General features: G+C 40.6%; 1 protein-coding gene and 1 long non-coding RNA gene across 3 annotated transcripts; one reads left to right on the forward strand and one right to left on the reverse strand.

The window, feature by feature from the left end:
* The first annotated feature begins 5,463 nt into the window (after nucleotides 1-5,463).
* On the forward strand, nucleotides 5,464-10,849 carry LOC147308035 (leukotriene B4 receptor 1-like). Of its 2 annotated transcripts, none has more exons than XM_086272655.1 (5): nucleotides 5,464-5,835; nucleotides 7,210-7,807; nucleotides 8,950-9,144; nucleotides 9,262-9,305; nucleotides 10,263-10,849. In XM_086272655.1, exons 2-5 carry the CDS (start codon nucleotides 7,229-7,231, stop codon nucleotides 10,531-10,533), a joined length of 1,089 nt encoding a protein of 362 aa, XP_086128781.1. In that variant the 5' UTR covers nucleotides 5,464-5,835; nucleotides 7,210-7,228; the 3' UTR covers nucleotides 10,534-10,849. The 2 variants fall into 2 exon arrangements, with proteins under 2 accessions (XP_086128781.1, XP_086128780.1); XM_086272654.1 differs by having other exon boundaries at nucleotides 5,476-5,835; nucleotides 8,950-9,150.
* Nucleotides 10,850-11,869: 1,020 nt separating this feature from the next.
* On the reverse strand, nucleotides 11,870-14,173 carry LOC147308036 (uncharacterized). Its single transcript, XR_015126021.1, has 3 exons — nucleotides 14,045-14,173; nucleotides 12,939-12,964; nucleotides 11,870-12,081 (listed from the first exon to the last, which is right to left on the reverse strand). It is a non-coding gene; the product is annotated as an uncharacterized LOC147308036 (long non-coding RNA).
* Between the last annotated feature and the right edge of the window lie 2,727 nt (nucleotides 14,174-16,900).

Raw genomic sequence — 16,900 nt, forward strand, 5'->3', positions numbered from 1 at the left:
CCACTGAAACGCTGCCTCTCCGTGAGTATGTGTCCTGACTTTAGGGACAATCAAAAGGCCAGTACCAGAGGACCTCAGGGTCCGCGAGGGTTCGTATGGTAAAAGCAGATCTGAGAGATAGGAAGGCCCAAGACCATTAAGACATTTAAAAACCAATAAAAGAACTTTAAAATCGATCCTGAAACACACGGGGAGCCAGTGCAGCGATTCTAAAACCGGTGTAATGTGGGCCCGCCCTCTGGTCTTCGTCAGCACACGAGCTGCCGAGTTTTGCAAGAGTTGTAAAGTTGAAATATTCTTCTTAGGAAGACCAGAGAGCAGGGCATTACAGTAATCAATGCGACTGGTAATAAAAGCATGCATCAGCATCTCCGTGTTGGCCCGAGAGAGAATAGGGCGGACTCTGGCTATATTTTTTAGATGATAAAATCCAATTTTAGTTACATGTTTAATATGTGGGATAAAACCAAGCTCAGAGTCAAAAATAACACCCAGGTTTTTCACTTGTAGCGAAGGACATAGTGAAAATGCCTCTAATTTAGACAAGAGTTTCTCTCTCTGAGCCTCAGGACCGACAATTAAAACTTCAGTTTTGTCCTGGTTAAGTTGTAAAAAGTTTTCTGCCATCCAAGATCTTATATCCAAGATACAGTACATATGCGTACCGAACCGAAAGCACTGTATCAAACGGTTCAATATCGATACGAGTATCGTTGCACCCCTACTAATTATAAGTATTAGTCAATTATGAAAAGGTATAAGGTAATTTCACAGATTTCACAGTTATATTAGTTGTATATCTTTTAAGATTATTCACTGAAATTGGTAAAACTGTAGAAAATTAATAGATAGTGATTTAATGATTTTGAACAATAAATGTTAAATGCATGTAGAAATAAAAGGTATGATATAAAAATATAACAAAATCTAAAAATATCATTGTACATATAATGCATTTTCACACTGAAAAAATGCAACAACAACAAAAAATGAACAACTAATTACATTAGTTTGACAAAAACACTTAATGCTAATAGAAAGCATATGGAAATCCTTTCCATTATATAAGTTGATTTATAGAGGTAGTTTTTGGAATGATAAACAAAGTCTAGAGTCCAGGCACGTGCGGGGGGGGGGGATTCTTTTATCATCTAAAAAATATAGCCAGAGTCCGCCCTATTCTCTCTCGGGCCAACACGGAGATGCTGATGCATGCTTTTATTACCAGTCGCATTGATTACTGTAATGCCCTGCTCTCTGGTCTTCCTAAGAAGAATATTTCAACTTTACAACTCTTGCAAAACTCGGCAGCTCGTGTGCTGACGAAGACCAGAGGGCGGGCCCACATTACACCGGTTTTAGAATCGCTGCACTGGCTCCCCGTGTGTTTCAGGATCGATTTTAAAGTTCTTTTATTGGTTTTTAAATGTCTTAATGGTCTTGGGCCTTCCTATCTCTCAGATCTGCTTTTACCATACGAACCCTCGCGGACCCTGAGGTCCTCTGGTACTGGCCTTTTGATTGTCCCTAAAGTCAGGACACATACTCACGGAGAGGCAGCGTTTCAGTGGTATGGTCCTCGTCTGTGGAACAGCCTGCTCCTAATAACCAGCTCGCAAAATAAAAACAAACCATCAAACTATAGCTGTCAACGTTGGTGCTGTCATCACAATTAACGCGATTTAAAATTTTAATGCTGTGGTGGACCACTAGAGGGCTCCACTCACACCCAGTGTTGAGGAAATGTGTTGCTGAGTTTTGTGGCGATGTATTCAGTTGATGTGAAGAGAGGAATAAAGCTGGAGTGAGAACTAAGAGCTCCCGTGTTGTCTGTGCTTACCTCCACATTGGTGACCCCAGACTCAAACATGTTACAGGTTGAGGATGACGCCGGCTCTGGTCTGGATACATCAACGACTGCAGGTCCTCCGCCTCCTGCTGCAGCTAAGTTTGCTGTGGCGCTGAAGCTGCAGGACTTTTGGCTCCATGATCCCGCATTGTGGTTCGTGCACGTGGAGGCTCAGTTCACCCTTCGTGTCATCTCGACTGACAACACGAAGTATCACCATGTGGTGGCCTCGCTCAACCCGCTAGCCACCTGTCGTGCAATTACCCTCCTCCGGGATCCACCCGCCCAAGGGAAATATGCCGCCCTTAAGGAACTACTTCTTCAGCGCTATGCCCTCTCCGATGCGGAGCGAGCCGAAAAGCTTCTCTCCCTCTCAGACCTGGGTGTTGGCAGACGGTCGGCGGCGGCCATGCAGAGATTTTCACCGTTTAAATAATGCCACGGAGAACGATCGTTACCCCACCTCCACATTCAGGATTTTTCCGCCCATCTCACTGGGACCTCGAATTTTTTCTGACATTGACGTGGTGCCGCGGTATCACCAGGTTCCTGTGCACGCCGAAGACGTTTCTAAAACCGCTGTCATTACCCTCTTTGGCTTATTCGAGTCTTTGTGCATGCTGTTTGGCCTGAAAGGCTGATGGACTCTGTCTTGCGGGGGCTGCCTTTCGTTTTCGTGTACCTGGACGATATATTGGTGGCCAGCTGCTCGGTGAGCGAGCACGAGTCCCATCTGCACCATGTTTTACTCTGCTTCCAACCCTTCCAAGTGCCAGTTTGGGTTGCATGTCCTGGATTTCCTGGAGCACCGCATTTCTGCTGATAGTGTGGTCCCGTTGCCAGATGGGGTCCAGGCCGTTTCGGCTTTTCTGCATCCCACGTCGGTTAAAGTGTTGCAGGAGTTCTTGGGGATGCTCAATTTTTACAACCACTTTCTCCCCAGAGCTTCCCACCTGCTACAGCCGCTCTACGCTGCCTTGAAAGGTAAAACAGCCAAAGATCTTGTTGACTGGCTCCCAGAATGCATCCAGGAATAATCCACGGCCAAGTCTGCGCTAGCTAATGCCACCCTGCTGGCCCACCCGTTTCCTTCAGCAGAGATCGCATTAACCACTGACGCATTGGACGTAGCAGAGGGTGCCATGTTGGAACAGCGGGTTTCCGGTGTCTGGCAGCCACTCGCCTTTTTCAGTCATACACTGGATACCGAACGTGTTGTTTTCGTCAGGGAGTAGCTGGCCCTGCACCTCATGACACGAAGTGCATGCATTTTGCTCGAGGGTTGCAACTTTACCACATATGTTGATCCCTTGCAATATCCAAGGTCTCTGACCCATGGAGCGCATGCCAGCAGCGCCAGTTGGCGTCCATTTCGGAGTTTACGATAGACATTCAGCATGTGGCTGGTAAAAGTCCAATCACATCCCTGACTGTCTCTCCTACGTGTTGGTTTCTCCCGTGTATATTGGCGTAGACTACACTGCCATGGCCACTCAGCAATGATCAGAACCCGGACGTCCTTGCCCTTCAGTCAATGAAAACAGGCCTTGTGCTGTGTGGGACGGTTGTCCGCGCCTGCTTCGTAATGTTGTCACTGGCCGCCCAGGCCCGGTAGTTCCCCTTTCATGGCATCATCGTGTTTTTGACCCGGTACATGTTTGTTCCAAGGACACTGGACATTTTGTTTGTTGCCCATAGGCACCCATTGCATCCACTGTATGACAGGCTGTACAGGGTTATTAAACCGGGCCAAAAACATTTCCTTTTGGATTTTGGAGGTCAGCAGGAGATCTACTCTGATGATAGACTTAATCCTGCACATGTTCTGCAAGACAAGAAACACAAAAGCTGAAGACATTATTATATAGACTTATAATTTTCACCGATGTGTTTTCTAAATTCTATCATACACATGAGTGAGCGAAAAGTGTGCGCCAGGGCCCTCGGTGCGCCTGCTTGCTGCTGCTGCTGTGCTGAAGTCTCACACACAACCTGTTGAAAGGGGAGGGGGCGGGCTGCTTCCAAATAGTGCACATTTCTTTCATAATATTGTCAATTCAAGCCCATTATGTAGTAATTATTTCTCCTGGGTTGTGTGAAATCACAACAAGGTGTAGATCTAGTAGTCTATTAGTTTATGTTGTTGGGTTGGGTGTTGATACTGGAGAGCAAAATTACTGATGGAAGATGGACAAAAAAAGGTCAAAGCCACCAGGCTTAAAAAAAAAAAAAGAGAGAGAAAACGATAACAAGCAAAAGATACAGGAAAGCAGATGTGACTTTGGATAATGGCAGGTATTATGTATCTTGAAACAAGATAACATTCATTAGTAGGAATTGGGAAAACTTCTGTTTACCTTTGTTAGCCACTTGGCTATGATAGTAAACAGTAGACTGCTGATGATATGACAAAGACAGCAAATATTAAAAATGACATCTCGCAGGCGCCCAAGAGAAATCCTAGTAAGATGCTCAAACCAACTGGCTCCTTTTGATGTGGCAGCAGATGCCAGTCTTTGGAGGAAGCTTATTTCCACTTATTTCTTTTGGTCACTACCCATAGCTCGTAACTGTAGGTGAAGGTAGGGACATAGACCAAATGGTAAATTGAGAGCTTTGCTTTTATACTCAGCTCTATCGTCACCACGACGAACCAGTACAGTACATCGCTGCAGACACGGCACCAATCCGTCTGTCGATCTCGCACCAAAACCTCGATGCAATTCCAGCACAAATGCTTCAAATGTTTCACTGTCTCACATAGCCTCATTTTGGCCCTCACAACCTTCAGGGAACTTAGAAAGAATGTTCCTTCATGGTTCCCTGAAGGTCACTGATTGCTGGGTTATGTAATTAAAACAGAGAACTTGGATGTATTAGGAGCAGCTGTTTTTCAGGGATCTCTGCTAATGTTAGGTAGACAGAGTGCTGAAGTGTTGCTGCCCTCTGCTGGACTGTGTATTGTATTCAACAGTCTAAAAATAAGATACCCATGTAATCCCTGCATGCTATTAAATGGTGTGAAGATTGAAAACTGCTTCTACTGATTCTGAAAACTTTCCATCGGGATCTTTATTAATCAGTCACCTCAATCATTAACTCACAACCACAAAGTTTCAACCTGGTTACAATAAAATATCTTTTAATTGTGGAGGGAAAGTGTATTTGTCATGGCTTTCATGAATGAAAGATTTTCTGTTTTCCTTGTTTTCACACATTTCCTCAATGGTTATGACATATGTACATTCGGTTCTTTCCTCAAGAGTGACTCTTTTTGCGAACTGATCTTCATCCGCACTGCCCTGGACACCCACATGCAGTGCATGGCAGCCAAACAATAACATAAACCTGACATCTCTGCCTTAAACACTGATATATTGTCAGGAATTCTGCATGCCTTTTTAATTCATGAATTCATCTATCAGTACTTCTCTTTCTGAATCTTTTTTCTTCCTGATTTCCATTGGTAAAAATAATTCAAAATGTGTTTAGCTACTGGCTTCTGGATCTGACAGACAGGAAGAGATTACAGTGAATAACAGATCTGACTTCATTTCGCTCCCAGTTTAGAATTGGTTGTTGTTCTCAATTGTTCTGTATTTTTAAGGCTGTTTAAATATTTTTTTTCTTTTTGTTCTGTTTGGGTTTTTTGTTTGGTTTTGTTTTATATTTTGAAAATTAGCATTTCTGTCAGTGACAGAGACTTATGTGAACAATTACATTTTGCTGATGTGTGTGTGTGTAATCTCTAAATACATGTTTGTGCCTGTGTGCCCAGCAAACATGACATAGGAAAGTTGTGCAAGACGGAAAAAGAAATAGCATGACTTCTAAGGAAGGACATCCCCTCACCGACAGCATGTTACAGCCTGCGAGGCAGGAAAGGATTCAGTTTTTATTCAGCTCACAGGAACACCATCAAATTTTGGGAACAGCGGACATCCTAAGCTCATACACATCACGGAGAAATAACAAACCGTCAAAAGGTGAGCAATATAATATATACTAAATAGCCATTTTAGCATATTTTCTTTTGGACCTCTTTTTGATAACAAACAGCCTCTTATTTTTGTTGCAATACTTACTGGTGATGTAAGCCTGGCAGTAATTAATTTTTTTAATTACATGCAAAACTCCAACAGGGGAAAATAAACAGTGTGTTTTAGTGGTACCAGAGAAAAGAAATTAAGACTTGATGTCTTGTTCTCATCATATCATCGTATGTTGACCAGTTTGTGAACCTTTAGACTTCTGTCACTATCACTTATATTTATTTTGTCTTTGCAATCAGTGCACAGATGCGTCATACTTTTTACCACAAGGTGCAAAACTGACGCAGAGGATGACTGTCTGTGACTTCGGCATATCAGTTTTCGACATGAGACAAAGGAGAAAAAAAATCAACTTGAAACAAAGACTGTATACTTTTCTTTGACGCAGTGCAGCTAATGTTCGACAAGTTTGGGCTGAATCGTTGGCTTGGTTGCAAATATTTAAACGCTGTGTCAGGGTAGCACATGTCCTCAGTTATTGTGTATGACTGTCTTCTTAATATTATGGTTTGTTTGAATGTTGTTTGTTGAAAGAATCAAATCGTCCAAAAACTCTGTGTTCAGTAATTTCTGTCTCTTTTAAAAAAAAATAAACTAGTAAAAAACTATATCTAATTTGCTTAACACAGAGAAAAAATAGGTTGTGGTTTTAGGAAGTGTCTAAAATCTATCTGTACAGAGCTGATGGTTAAATGTCGAAAAATAAACACTACCAAAGTCAAACATTTTGGTTTTCATATTTGTAGAAGTTTTTTAGATCTATTAAGTAAAATAGGATTTAGGCTTTGGCAGTGCAGGTTAAACGTGTTTTGGGTGGTCTCCCATGATTTCTGGATTAAGGTATTGAAGCTCTTTCTTGATAAGAAACATCTGTTCAACGTGGAGAGTCCGAAAATGCAGTTCAAAGGTGCTTATCTTAAAAAGATAAATGAATGAATGAATGATAATAAATAATACTGAAGGGGCAATCTGCTAACCTGACAGTCATGCTGAATTATAACCACTGTAAACAGTTTCCATGAAGTTAGCATTTATCAAGGGCTACTCTAGTATTTTGGACCTCATTAGTTTTGTTTATTTATTGATTTATAGAGTTAAATGTCAATCTCATTTATTTCACCTCTGTAATATTCTTGATATTTAAATTGATCTATAGTTATATATATTTTAGAGCTATTGCTGATGTTTTGTAGACTTTTTAATACATTGTCATATTAAATTAGTTTAGTCTGTTACTGTCATTGTCTTGGAGCAGCTGTAAGCTACATAATTTCCTTTTGGTGTTCTAATGTTTTTTCCCATCTAAAGGATCAAAAATTCTTCTGCCATGAGCTACTCAAGTCTCTCACCTCTGACTGGACCAAACCCCACCCCTGACCCTGATGATGAAAATGCTGTGAAAAATGACTATTCCGCAGCCATTGGTGCCCTCATCCTCAGCTTGGTCTTCCTCCTGGGCGTCCCTGGAAATCTCTTCATTGTCTGGAGCATCCTGGCCCGCTGCCAACAACGCTCAGTCACCACTCTCCTCATCCTTAACTTGGCATGTGCTGATGGGTTCCTCATGGCTCTCACCATCTTTTTCATCATCTACCTGGTCATGCAGACGTGGGTCTTTGGAAACGCCATGTGCAAAATCCTGTTCTACCTGTGCAACTCCAACATGTATGCGTCAATCTTTCTGATAACCCTGATGAGCGTGCACAGGCTGTTGGCCATAGTCTTTCCACACACACTGTATCACCTGATCACCAGGAAGGTTGTGAGGAGGGTGATCCTAGGCACATGGGTGCTAGTGATGGCCATGTCTATCCCCTCATTGGTGTTTCGAGATGTGAAAAAAGAAACTGATGATATGAATCAAACATCATATGTGTGTGCATCCAATCACACACTGCGTAGACATGTAAGTACACTTGTGTTGGTTATTTGTCTGCCACTGATCTGATTAGTTTCATAATCATATTTCCATCCATAAAATGCCTTCAAAAAACCTTCTGCATGTGAGAGCCCGTAAAATAGTGAGTGAGGTATTGAACATGATCACATGCTTTGAGCAAAAGGTCCAGCACACCTATCTGAAATTAGGTTTGTTTTGTTTTTTGTTTTTTAATAAAGATGCATCAACAACTTGAAAATCTTCATTGGATGATATCAGCCTTCTTAATTCACATCAGTTTATAATAGGGTGCTGAAGAGAAAAAAACTGAGAACAGTCTTTTCTTTAAAAATGAATTCTGTTTCAATGTCACAAACCACTGACTTAAAAAATAATAATAAAAGAAATAATGGTAATACTTACATAAAAATAAATTTTATTAGATACAACTTCATGAACAAGTAGACAGTCTATTTTAGCAGGAGGTTGCAGATGTGTTTTTTTACTGTGTTTAAGGCCTTTTATAGCTGCAGCTTAACTAGTATCCATAGTGCTTTGAGCAGATTACTTTTACTAAAAGATTCTTTATACACTAGACTCCATGTGTTTCAAGCTTTTGTGTTGATCCTTCATAAAGGATCAATGCAAAACATTGTTTTTACAGGTAAAAGTCCTCTTTTTAAAATACTAGTTTTGTTGGCATTTTTCCCTTTATTGGATAGCAAAGCAGTTAAGATAATACTTGAAGAGGAGGAGAGAGGGAAGACATGCAGCAAAGTGCTGTAGGTCAGATTCAAACCTAGGTCATAGCTCTCCAGCCATGTGGCAGGTGCTCGCTTGTTCACCCACTAAGCTAAAGTGGCAACAATAAAAGTTGTTGTTAATTAAGGCTTCAAAACTAGTAGCATCCAAATTCCCTTCAGAATGTATATAGTAAAAATACTTATTATGCAGAAGGTGCTTTTTCACACAAAAGACATCATGACGTGGCTTAAAGTCATCAGATGTTTGATTTTGTCCTCTAATTTGACAAAAACAAAGCAAATAAGTTAATTCAACTTAAACAGTTTTACAATTTTAGCTTTTACTTCTTTATTTGTTTTCCATATTTGGAGAAATCAGTTCATGTCTGAAGAAAAGTGCCTTTCTTTATATGCTCTTGTTTTCAGGTGAGGTTTCAGTACGCATTTGAGACAGTGGCAGGATTCATTATTCCTTATGCAATCATTATAACCTGCTATGTTGTCATCCTGAAACGCTTGAGGGAGACCAAGTTCCAACGAAATGCCCGCAGCGAGAAACTCATCCTGGCTATTGTCATCACATTTGGTCTGTTCTGGCTGCCGTACCACGTCATCAACATGGTACAGGTGTGCGAGGGCGTGTTCTTGACAAATATTCGCATCAAATCTGCTCAAAATTTCTGTTAAGAGAGCTGTGCTTTTGAGTGAATACTGAGTGTGTTTTGTTTTCTACCAAAGGTGGCAGCTGCTTGGTACCCAAAGAACTCACCCATAAGAGAAAGGTGAGTAACTTAAGTTTTCTGTAGAGGCTCTTTCTCCACTCTGTTACATATTCTTTACTTGGTTGTACATGTGTGTGCTTTTGTGTGGCATCAATATATGGTTAGTGTGTGGTGACAGTGTGTGTCCGTTTACCTTTATGGTGGGAAGCCTGTCTCGGTAGCTTCCCAGGATTCTGTTGCCCGGATCCCCACAACAAAGTTGTAGCTGCTGTGTCTCTAGCGGCTAGCTGTGGCTAATGTGTTAGCCAGTGAGTGAGACCCTCGGGTCACATCCCTAGCTCAGGACTGATGAGGAAAGTGGACATCTCACAGGCAATGGCAGAGTGTCCAGGCCCTTGGGCGGGATCCACTCCCTCATCAGCTTTGGGATCAGACTACAGCGGGCTAGGCCACCACCCCCTCCCCTGCCTGAGAATAACTTGGGGCACCTACAGCTCTGTGGATCCTTGGGTCACGTCCCCAGCTCGGCCCCCGACTTCCCACCACACCTGAGCAGGCGAGGAAGGTGGAAGTGTCTGGGCCCTCGGGCGGGATCCACTCTGCTGAAACCAAAAAAAAAAAAAAAGCTTTTTTGGGTGTGGGTGTGTGTGTGTGTGTGTGTGTGGGGGGGGGCATTCTTACAAGAGCAAGTACAAACTTTGAATGTTTAAATGCAAAAAGTGCAGTGGAAGTGCTAGAGGAACAGGTCAGTAAGAGCATCTTAGAGAGGTATAGTTTTTCACAAGTAAAGATGGGTAAAGGGTCACCAATCTGCAAAAACTACATCTAAAATATGTGCAGCAATTTCAGAGTAATGTTCCTCAATGTGAAGTTGTTAAGACATTGACCATCCTACCATCTCAAGTACATAATATTATGAAATTATTCAGAATGTGGAGAAATCTATGTGCAATGAACACAGCTGGAAAAAATATATATATATATATATATATGACTTTTCAAACTTTTCCCCTGCAGATTAGATACCATCTCTCAGTCCAGCCGTGCAGTGACCTCAGCTTTGGCCTTCATCAGCAGTTGTGCTAACCCAGTCCTCTACACCTTTGCAGGGAAATCCTACATCAAGAAAAATGGTTTTGCCTTCATGGCTAAGCTATTTGAGGGAACATTATCAGATCAAACAGGAACCAAAAGCACCCGACTCACAACTGACAATGTCGGAGAGAGTAATGTTGATTGTCAAAATCGTACAGTGGCTTCTACTCCAGAGAACAGGAATGTTGAATGAACTTCATACACTAACAGACTGTATATATAAATGAAAGCACTTAAAATTGTGTAAAGCTTTATGTGGACTTATAGATTTTAGGCTACACACAACAAGCATTAGCACAGCATTTTTTTTTTATTTAAAATGTGATAACACAATTAAAGTGGAAGTCAGGAGTGTAAGCACAAGCAGTTTACCTTCGTCTACGTGCATCTGAATATCTGTAAAGTCTCAGGTCTGTAAATACGTTAAAACTACAGTTTTAACGTATTTACAGTTTTTATTCCTTAATGTAAAGACTGATTTTGTAAAATAAAAATGGTGTGAATGAAAACTGATGCTTGCTACTAAAGTACACTTTAAGAAAACTGCATATTCAATATCAAGAAATTTTTAATGCAGTTTACTTTCAATGAAAAAAAAAAACATTTAAAATCTTCTGCAATTGACAGTGTCATGAGCTTCTGTCAGATTTGTTACATAGAAGCTCAAGTCAAAGGACTCGTGTTTAACCTGCTCTTTGTCCAACATTTCTACATAATCTGTTTTTATTTTGTCATCGTTAAAGTCAGAATGACTTTGAGCCAAGAAAAGGCACCACCAACTTAAACTAATTGTTACAAATGTAGAAGAGCATCTCTAAATTAAAGAAAATTGGCTACAGCTGCAGAAAATGTGCCATTCCCAATGCTACAATTTCCTCACCAAAAATGGTCAAAGTCAGAGTTTTGTGCAACAGTGGATTCTCCAGGCTTGCATCGATGCTGGTGATCAATGTTTGAGCGTTGTTAAACACAAGTACACTTGCATACCATTGTTGCTGCCAAGGCACAAGGCTCAGGTCGTCTCAAACTGGTTTCCTCAACTTGAAAACGAGCTCACTGCTCAAATAGCCTCCAGTCAAATACAGCACCTTTGGTTTGTGGAATGAAGGTTGTATCAGATGCCAAACCCAAAGCAACTGATTCCATCACATCCAAATAGACCAAAATCTGAGTAGTCTTTTCAGCATCTTGTCAAATATCTGCTATAGTAGCAGGCTGTAGCCAATGACAGAGCCCAGTGAGTGTATACTGAGGTCAAGACCTCAGTTTTACTGATGCTTTTCATACCTTTCAGTAACGCCTTTTCGCAGATTAGGCAACAGGAATTTTAATTTAGTCATTTTCCCCACTACACTTTAAACATGTTTTGACTGGTCCATTTAGACATGCTCCTAGTCTAATTTTAATATTCATTTACCCATTTTGCCCCAACTTCAAATGTACGGCACATTAACCATAATTAAAAAGAAGTCCTTTGCACAGTCCAAGCCCAACACATCCTGCAAAAACAATTCAAATTACACATTTGAAATAAAAACCTGCAAAAGTTTGATTTACAAAAAAGATGCTTTATTGAACACACAAATGTACCTACTACAAATTGTTATCACTGAAATATAGATCGAGTTGTATTTGTCAGTAAACAAAGATTTAATTAAAATAAATTACATTTAATACTTTAAAATCACAACATTTCCACCTGAGGAAACCCAGCAGCCAGAGCTCATGAAGGATCCATCACCTGTCAAACAAAGAAAATATTAATAGAGCCTCAAAGGCATTAATTCAGCATTACAATCACTTTAGAGTTTAAAATAAATTTAAAAAAAAAAAGTGGGGGTGCTGTTGAACTATGTTGTACTAAACTCTGGTTACACATTTTTAGTACACCACAATATAAAAACATACTGCACAGACTAAGTAACACTTTAATGTTAACCTAAGTTAATTTAAAGTCATCAACTTAATGGCTTTGCTGACTTCATGCATCACTGACTAGCCAATCAGTGACCACATCTACCGACACATTTTCATATTTCTGCCTCGATTGCTTGGTACCCCGGTTGAGTTGGTACTAAAGAGTACCAGGTACTATCACCTAATGGAAAACCCTAAAAAGTGTCCTGACCCGAATAGGGACTAATGAAAACGGGCTATTAGATAATACGGTTCCTTTGTGATGCAAGCTTATTGGCCATTCAATATCAGATTATGGGCTGGATTTTGATATCCAGAGTGGATTGCATTAACCATTTAATTTCAAAAAGTCAAAAAAGAAATTACCTAGCAGAATTTGACCCTAGTTAAATTTTGACTATAGACCACCTGACTTCAGCATCTTAAATTTCTTAATTTTATCTCCTTTTCTGTCTTCATTTATTTATTTGTACCATTTGTATTTTATCTGCTCTATTTCTATTGTATATCTTAACCAGCATCTGAGGGTGGACAGCAAAGAAACAATTTCATTTGCACAGAGAAATGCCTTTCTTTGGACACATGACATTAAACACCTTGAATCTAAAGCTTGGAATTTCCACACTTTTAAACCAACAGATAGTGATGCAATTTCAGCGAACAAAACTGAAGAAACCTTACCTTGGACACACCCAGGTTCTGAAATCCTGAAAGAAAAGGAACATAAGATTAGCTTAACTGTGCACTTACACACCAGAGTGCCTGACCTGCGCCCTTACGGTCAAACCCATCAGTGCAGTGAAAGATAATCATGAGGTTTCAGGTGAAACACGGACTCACATGCAACTCATCATCAAGGTTTGACTAAAAGCTGGCAAGTCTGCATCTGCAGCAGGTATAGGATGAGAACTGAAATGGCACAACTCAATTAATGGGCCTAGTGTGATAAAGCTAAGAGTAAAGAAATAATTTCTTATTTTTTATATAATGCACAGTTTAGTTGATGCATTTTAAAATGTGTGAACTGAACATTCAGCTTGTGATTTTGGTAAATATTACAGCAATGTTTAGAACTTACAGAACCTATTTAGCTCATTTAGGAATTTACACTCTCAGATAGGACAAGACAGGAAACCCTTTGTTTTACAAGCATAAACAAAGGGAACACGCTGACTCCTCAAGTTCTTAATAAAACGGATTATACCCTTTGTAAACAAGGCCTTAGTGCTTGATCTTTATATTAGTTTTAACTTTGTTACTTAAGTTCATAGTGGACGTTAGTTGACCCAACATAGTAGCACGGAGGTCTTATGCACGGGTATTGTGTCGTTTGACGCAACTAAAATTAACTTCCAATTTTAATCAGTTTCGTTCAGTTCTCGGTGAAGCAAGCCAGCTTCATTTAGATCGTTTTGTATGTGATGTTTGAAGTACACACCAACCCTGACCCACAGGTCTTCCTCCTATGGGAGTCATTAACCTCAAACACATCAACCTAAACTGTTATAACATTACAGAACACAGCCCCAGCACCTTAAAGTTCACTGAGCTCCCAATCAAAGCCTAAATTGCATCAGTCCCTCGTACGCATCGTTTAATATTCAGCTGCATTTTCCTCATCAGCGGAAACCACGAGGTGCATTTGGCGCTACTGAAGCTGCGAGCTAACAATGTGCGGAAATAACGTCAAGAAACGCGCAAACGCATAAATATAAACACGACACCTGCGACAATAACGAAGAGAATCATCACTAAAGGTGAACATTTAGAGTAAAACAAGGTGTCACCTCGTCAGTTCTCGTCTCTCCAGCACCTCATGTCCGACCTGCATCACCGCAACAAGGAAGAGAGGTCGTTAATGAGCCCGAGCCGCAATTTATCTCTTTATCAAACCACGTGTCTCCTGCTCTCTGCCGTCAAGCAAGCAGCTTCCGGGTTTGCCTGTGCCGCATAAAAATAAAAACATCGTTTAACAGTATACTTTCAAGACATCTTCTCTTTAATACGCATCCTGCATATTATTACTGAAACACATTACTACCGAAATGTAAACATAATGACATAAAGTAGCAGCATAGAGGCACAGCCTGAATATACAAGTAAGGAAAATACATACAGTGGCATACAGTACATTTTCCACATGACTTTATCAATCTCTAACGTCATTTTGGAGGAATTTAGGCCCACACGTCCTTACGGTGTTGCTTCAGCTAATTGACGTTAGCAGGCAAACTTTTATGCACAGCTCTCTGAAGGTCCTGCTACAATATTTTAATAAGGTTGCAGCCTGGACTTTGACTGAGCCAATGCAACATCTTTTTTTAGCCATTCTGTTGCAGATTTGCTGCCAAGCTGTAGCTATGGGACCGATTACTTCTTATTTGACCCTAAAATACTTTTGATTAGCACAGTGAATGCAAGGTGCACAGGTCCTGTGGCCGCAAAACAGTCCTCAAATTGTTACCCCCCTCTACCACCAACAGCTGGTATGAGATGTTTGTGTTGATATGCTGTGTTTGGTTTTTTGGCAAACATGGCGGTGTGCATTATGACCAACCATCTCAACTTTGGTTTCATCTTTCCAAAGCAGCACATTGTTACACACACATATATGTGTGTGTGTGTGTGTGTGTGTGTGTGTGTGTGTGTGTGTGTGTGTGTGTGTGTGTGTGTGTGTGGCTAACATAAATAACAACATTAAATTAAATTATTATTGTTGTTACTGTTGTTAAGATTTTTGTTTAGCTTTTGTTGATGTTGGACTGTGGCCCATGGCGCTATTGTAATATTTACGTTTTGTATTACCCTTTAATTAGCAGAAAATGATACCATAAATGGCATTTTTATTTCACTCGTATTCCTGTGCATCTGTGCTAATCCTGCAATGATAAATGTCTGTTACAAGATATTCGCTTTAAACTTAAAAAAAACAAACAACTTTTGTTTGTTTTAACTATGATCTTCTACATTAATAATTTATTGCCTAATATTACCTAATTTCTTACCTAATCAAGGGTAAACATTTCTCATTCGGATGCTGTAGTTACGTCAGAGGCGGTGTGAGTTAAACTTTTAGTACTTAAAGCTAAAAAAGTTTGGGGTTATATCTCATATTATTCCTTTAAATTTGAAAAGGAACGACATCACATCACTAAAACCAGCAGGTGTCAGCTGTTACTAAAGAATTCCGACTTCGGTCAAGCCAACTGTGAACTACAAAATGACGTGTTTGCGTGGCTAAAGTACGGAACGCCGATTGGACCAAACTCGCTGAAATTACAGTTTGATAACAGAGCAGCTGGAGAAGGAGAGGAGGGAGGTGGAGATGGGGGAGATGCCTCTAGGACTGAGAAGAACACAACTTGTACTTAATTATTGGGCAAATCTTCAAGGCCATGGACAGGATCACCCACCACAAGCAGTTCTTAACCCTTGCTGGGAGAAAGGAAGGTGGAAATCAAAGAGCTTTGGGTGGATTGTGGGTGGAAGAGCAAGTGAATTTAAACTGGATCAGTTGGACGAGTTTCGTTACCAGCAATATCTCCCTGGATACTTCCTGAAGCCATAGTTGATTTCACTCTACTGGATAAGAAGACTAAGGATGGGGCATTTATTTTAAACTCCTATACTGTGCAGGCTTACATTGACCAGTTTTATGGTTGTGTTCAATTATATACGGATGCATCTAAGGATTCAGCCAGTCAAATTGGTGTAGCAGTTGTGGTCCCAGAGTTCATGGTTAAAATAGAAAAAAGGATCACTGATAGACTGTCAGTATTCACTGGAGAACTGCTTGCAATTCTGTTGGCGGTTCAGTGGGTGGAAGATATGAGGCCATTAAAAGCTATTGTTTGTTCAGAATCAAGAGCATCATTGCTTAGTTTACAAGGTAGTCACTCAGATGTGAGAGCAGATATTCTAGCAGAAATTCAGCAAACACTGTTCAGGATAAACATGATGGGTCTTACAGTTGTGTTTCTATGGATTCCAGCCCATTATGGACTAATGGGGAATGAAATGGCAGACAGAGCGGCGAAGCAAGCCACAAAACATGGGACAGTTGACCTGGCTGTTAGTTTTGGTCAAGCTGAAGTGAAGAGTATCATACGGCAAGAAATGAGGGGTAGATGGCAAAAGCAGTGGGAGGAGGAAAGGAGAGGATGGTGGTTGTGTACAATACAAAGGGGGGTAGGAGAAATGAGGACCACTGGAAGGAGCAGGAGAGAGGAGATGGTCATATCGAGATTGAGATTTGGACATACTGGGTTAAATGCTACATTATTCTTGATTGGGAAACATAATCAGAATCAGAATCAGAATACTTTACTAATCCCGAAGGAAATTAGGGAAATGTGCCTTCTGTGGAGACACAGAAACTATAGAGTTTGTGATATTGCACTGTCCGAAATATCAGGTGGAGAGGAGACAATTATCCCAAAACCTTATTAATATGAAAATGAAATTGGATCTGGTTGACCTATTGCAAAAGGATTCTGGAAGTAAGAGTTACCAGGCTTTATTTCACTTTTTTAAAGCGGGAAGAGTGTTTGAAAGGCTTTGAGGTGTTTTTTTCTTTGGGGGGGGGGGCGTCATTCCAGTTCACACTCCATACTAGTGGTGGCGGTAATGCACCAATCAGTTGT

The sequence above is a fragment of the Aulonocara sp. 'chitande type north' Nkhata Bay genome, linkage group LG18, assembly GCF_057382095.1.
Source record: "Aulonocara sp. 'chitande type north' Nkhata Bay isolate Kocher_YH1m ecotype deep benthic linkage group LG18, A_spYH_male_GT1.1, whole genome shotgun sequence".
Taxonomy (NCBI): Eukaryota; Metazoa; Chordata; class Actinopteri; order Cichliformes; family Cichlidae; genus Aulonocara; species Aulonocara sp. 'chitande type north' Nkhata Bay.

Excerpts from the sequence above, each read along its gene's own strand:
- LOC147308035 (XM_086272654.1), top strand. The coding sequence starts at position 7,229 with ATGAGCTACTCAAGTCTCTCACCTCTGACTGGACCAAACCCCACCCCT. Across the intron at positions 7,808-8,949 it reads ATCACACACTGCGTAGACAT|GTGAGGTTTCAGTACGCATT; the intron begins GTAAGTACACTT and ends TCTTGTTTTCAG. Across the intron at positions 9,306-10,262 it reads AACTCACCCATAAGAGAAAG|ATTAGATACCATCTCTCAGT; the intron begins GTGAGTAACTTA and ends TTTCCCCTGCAG.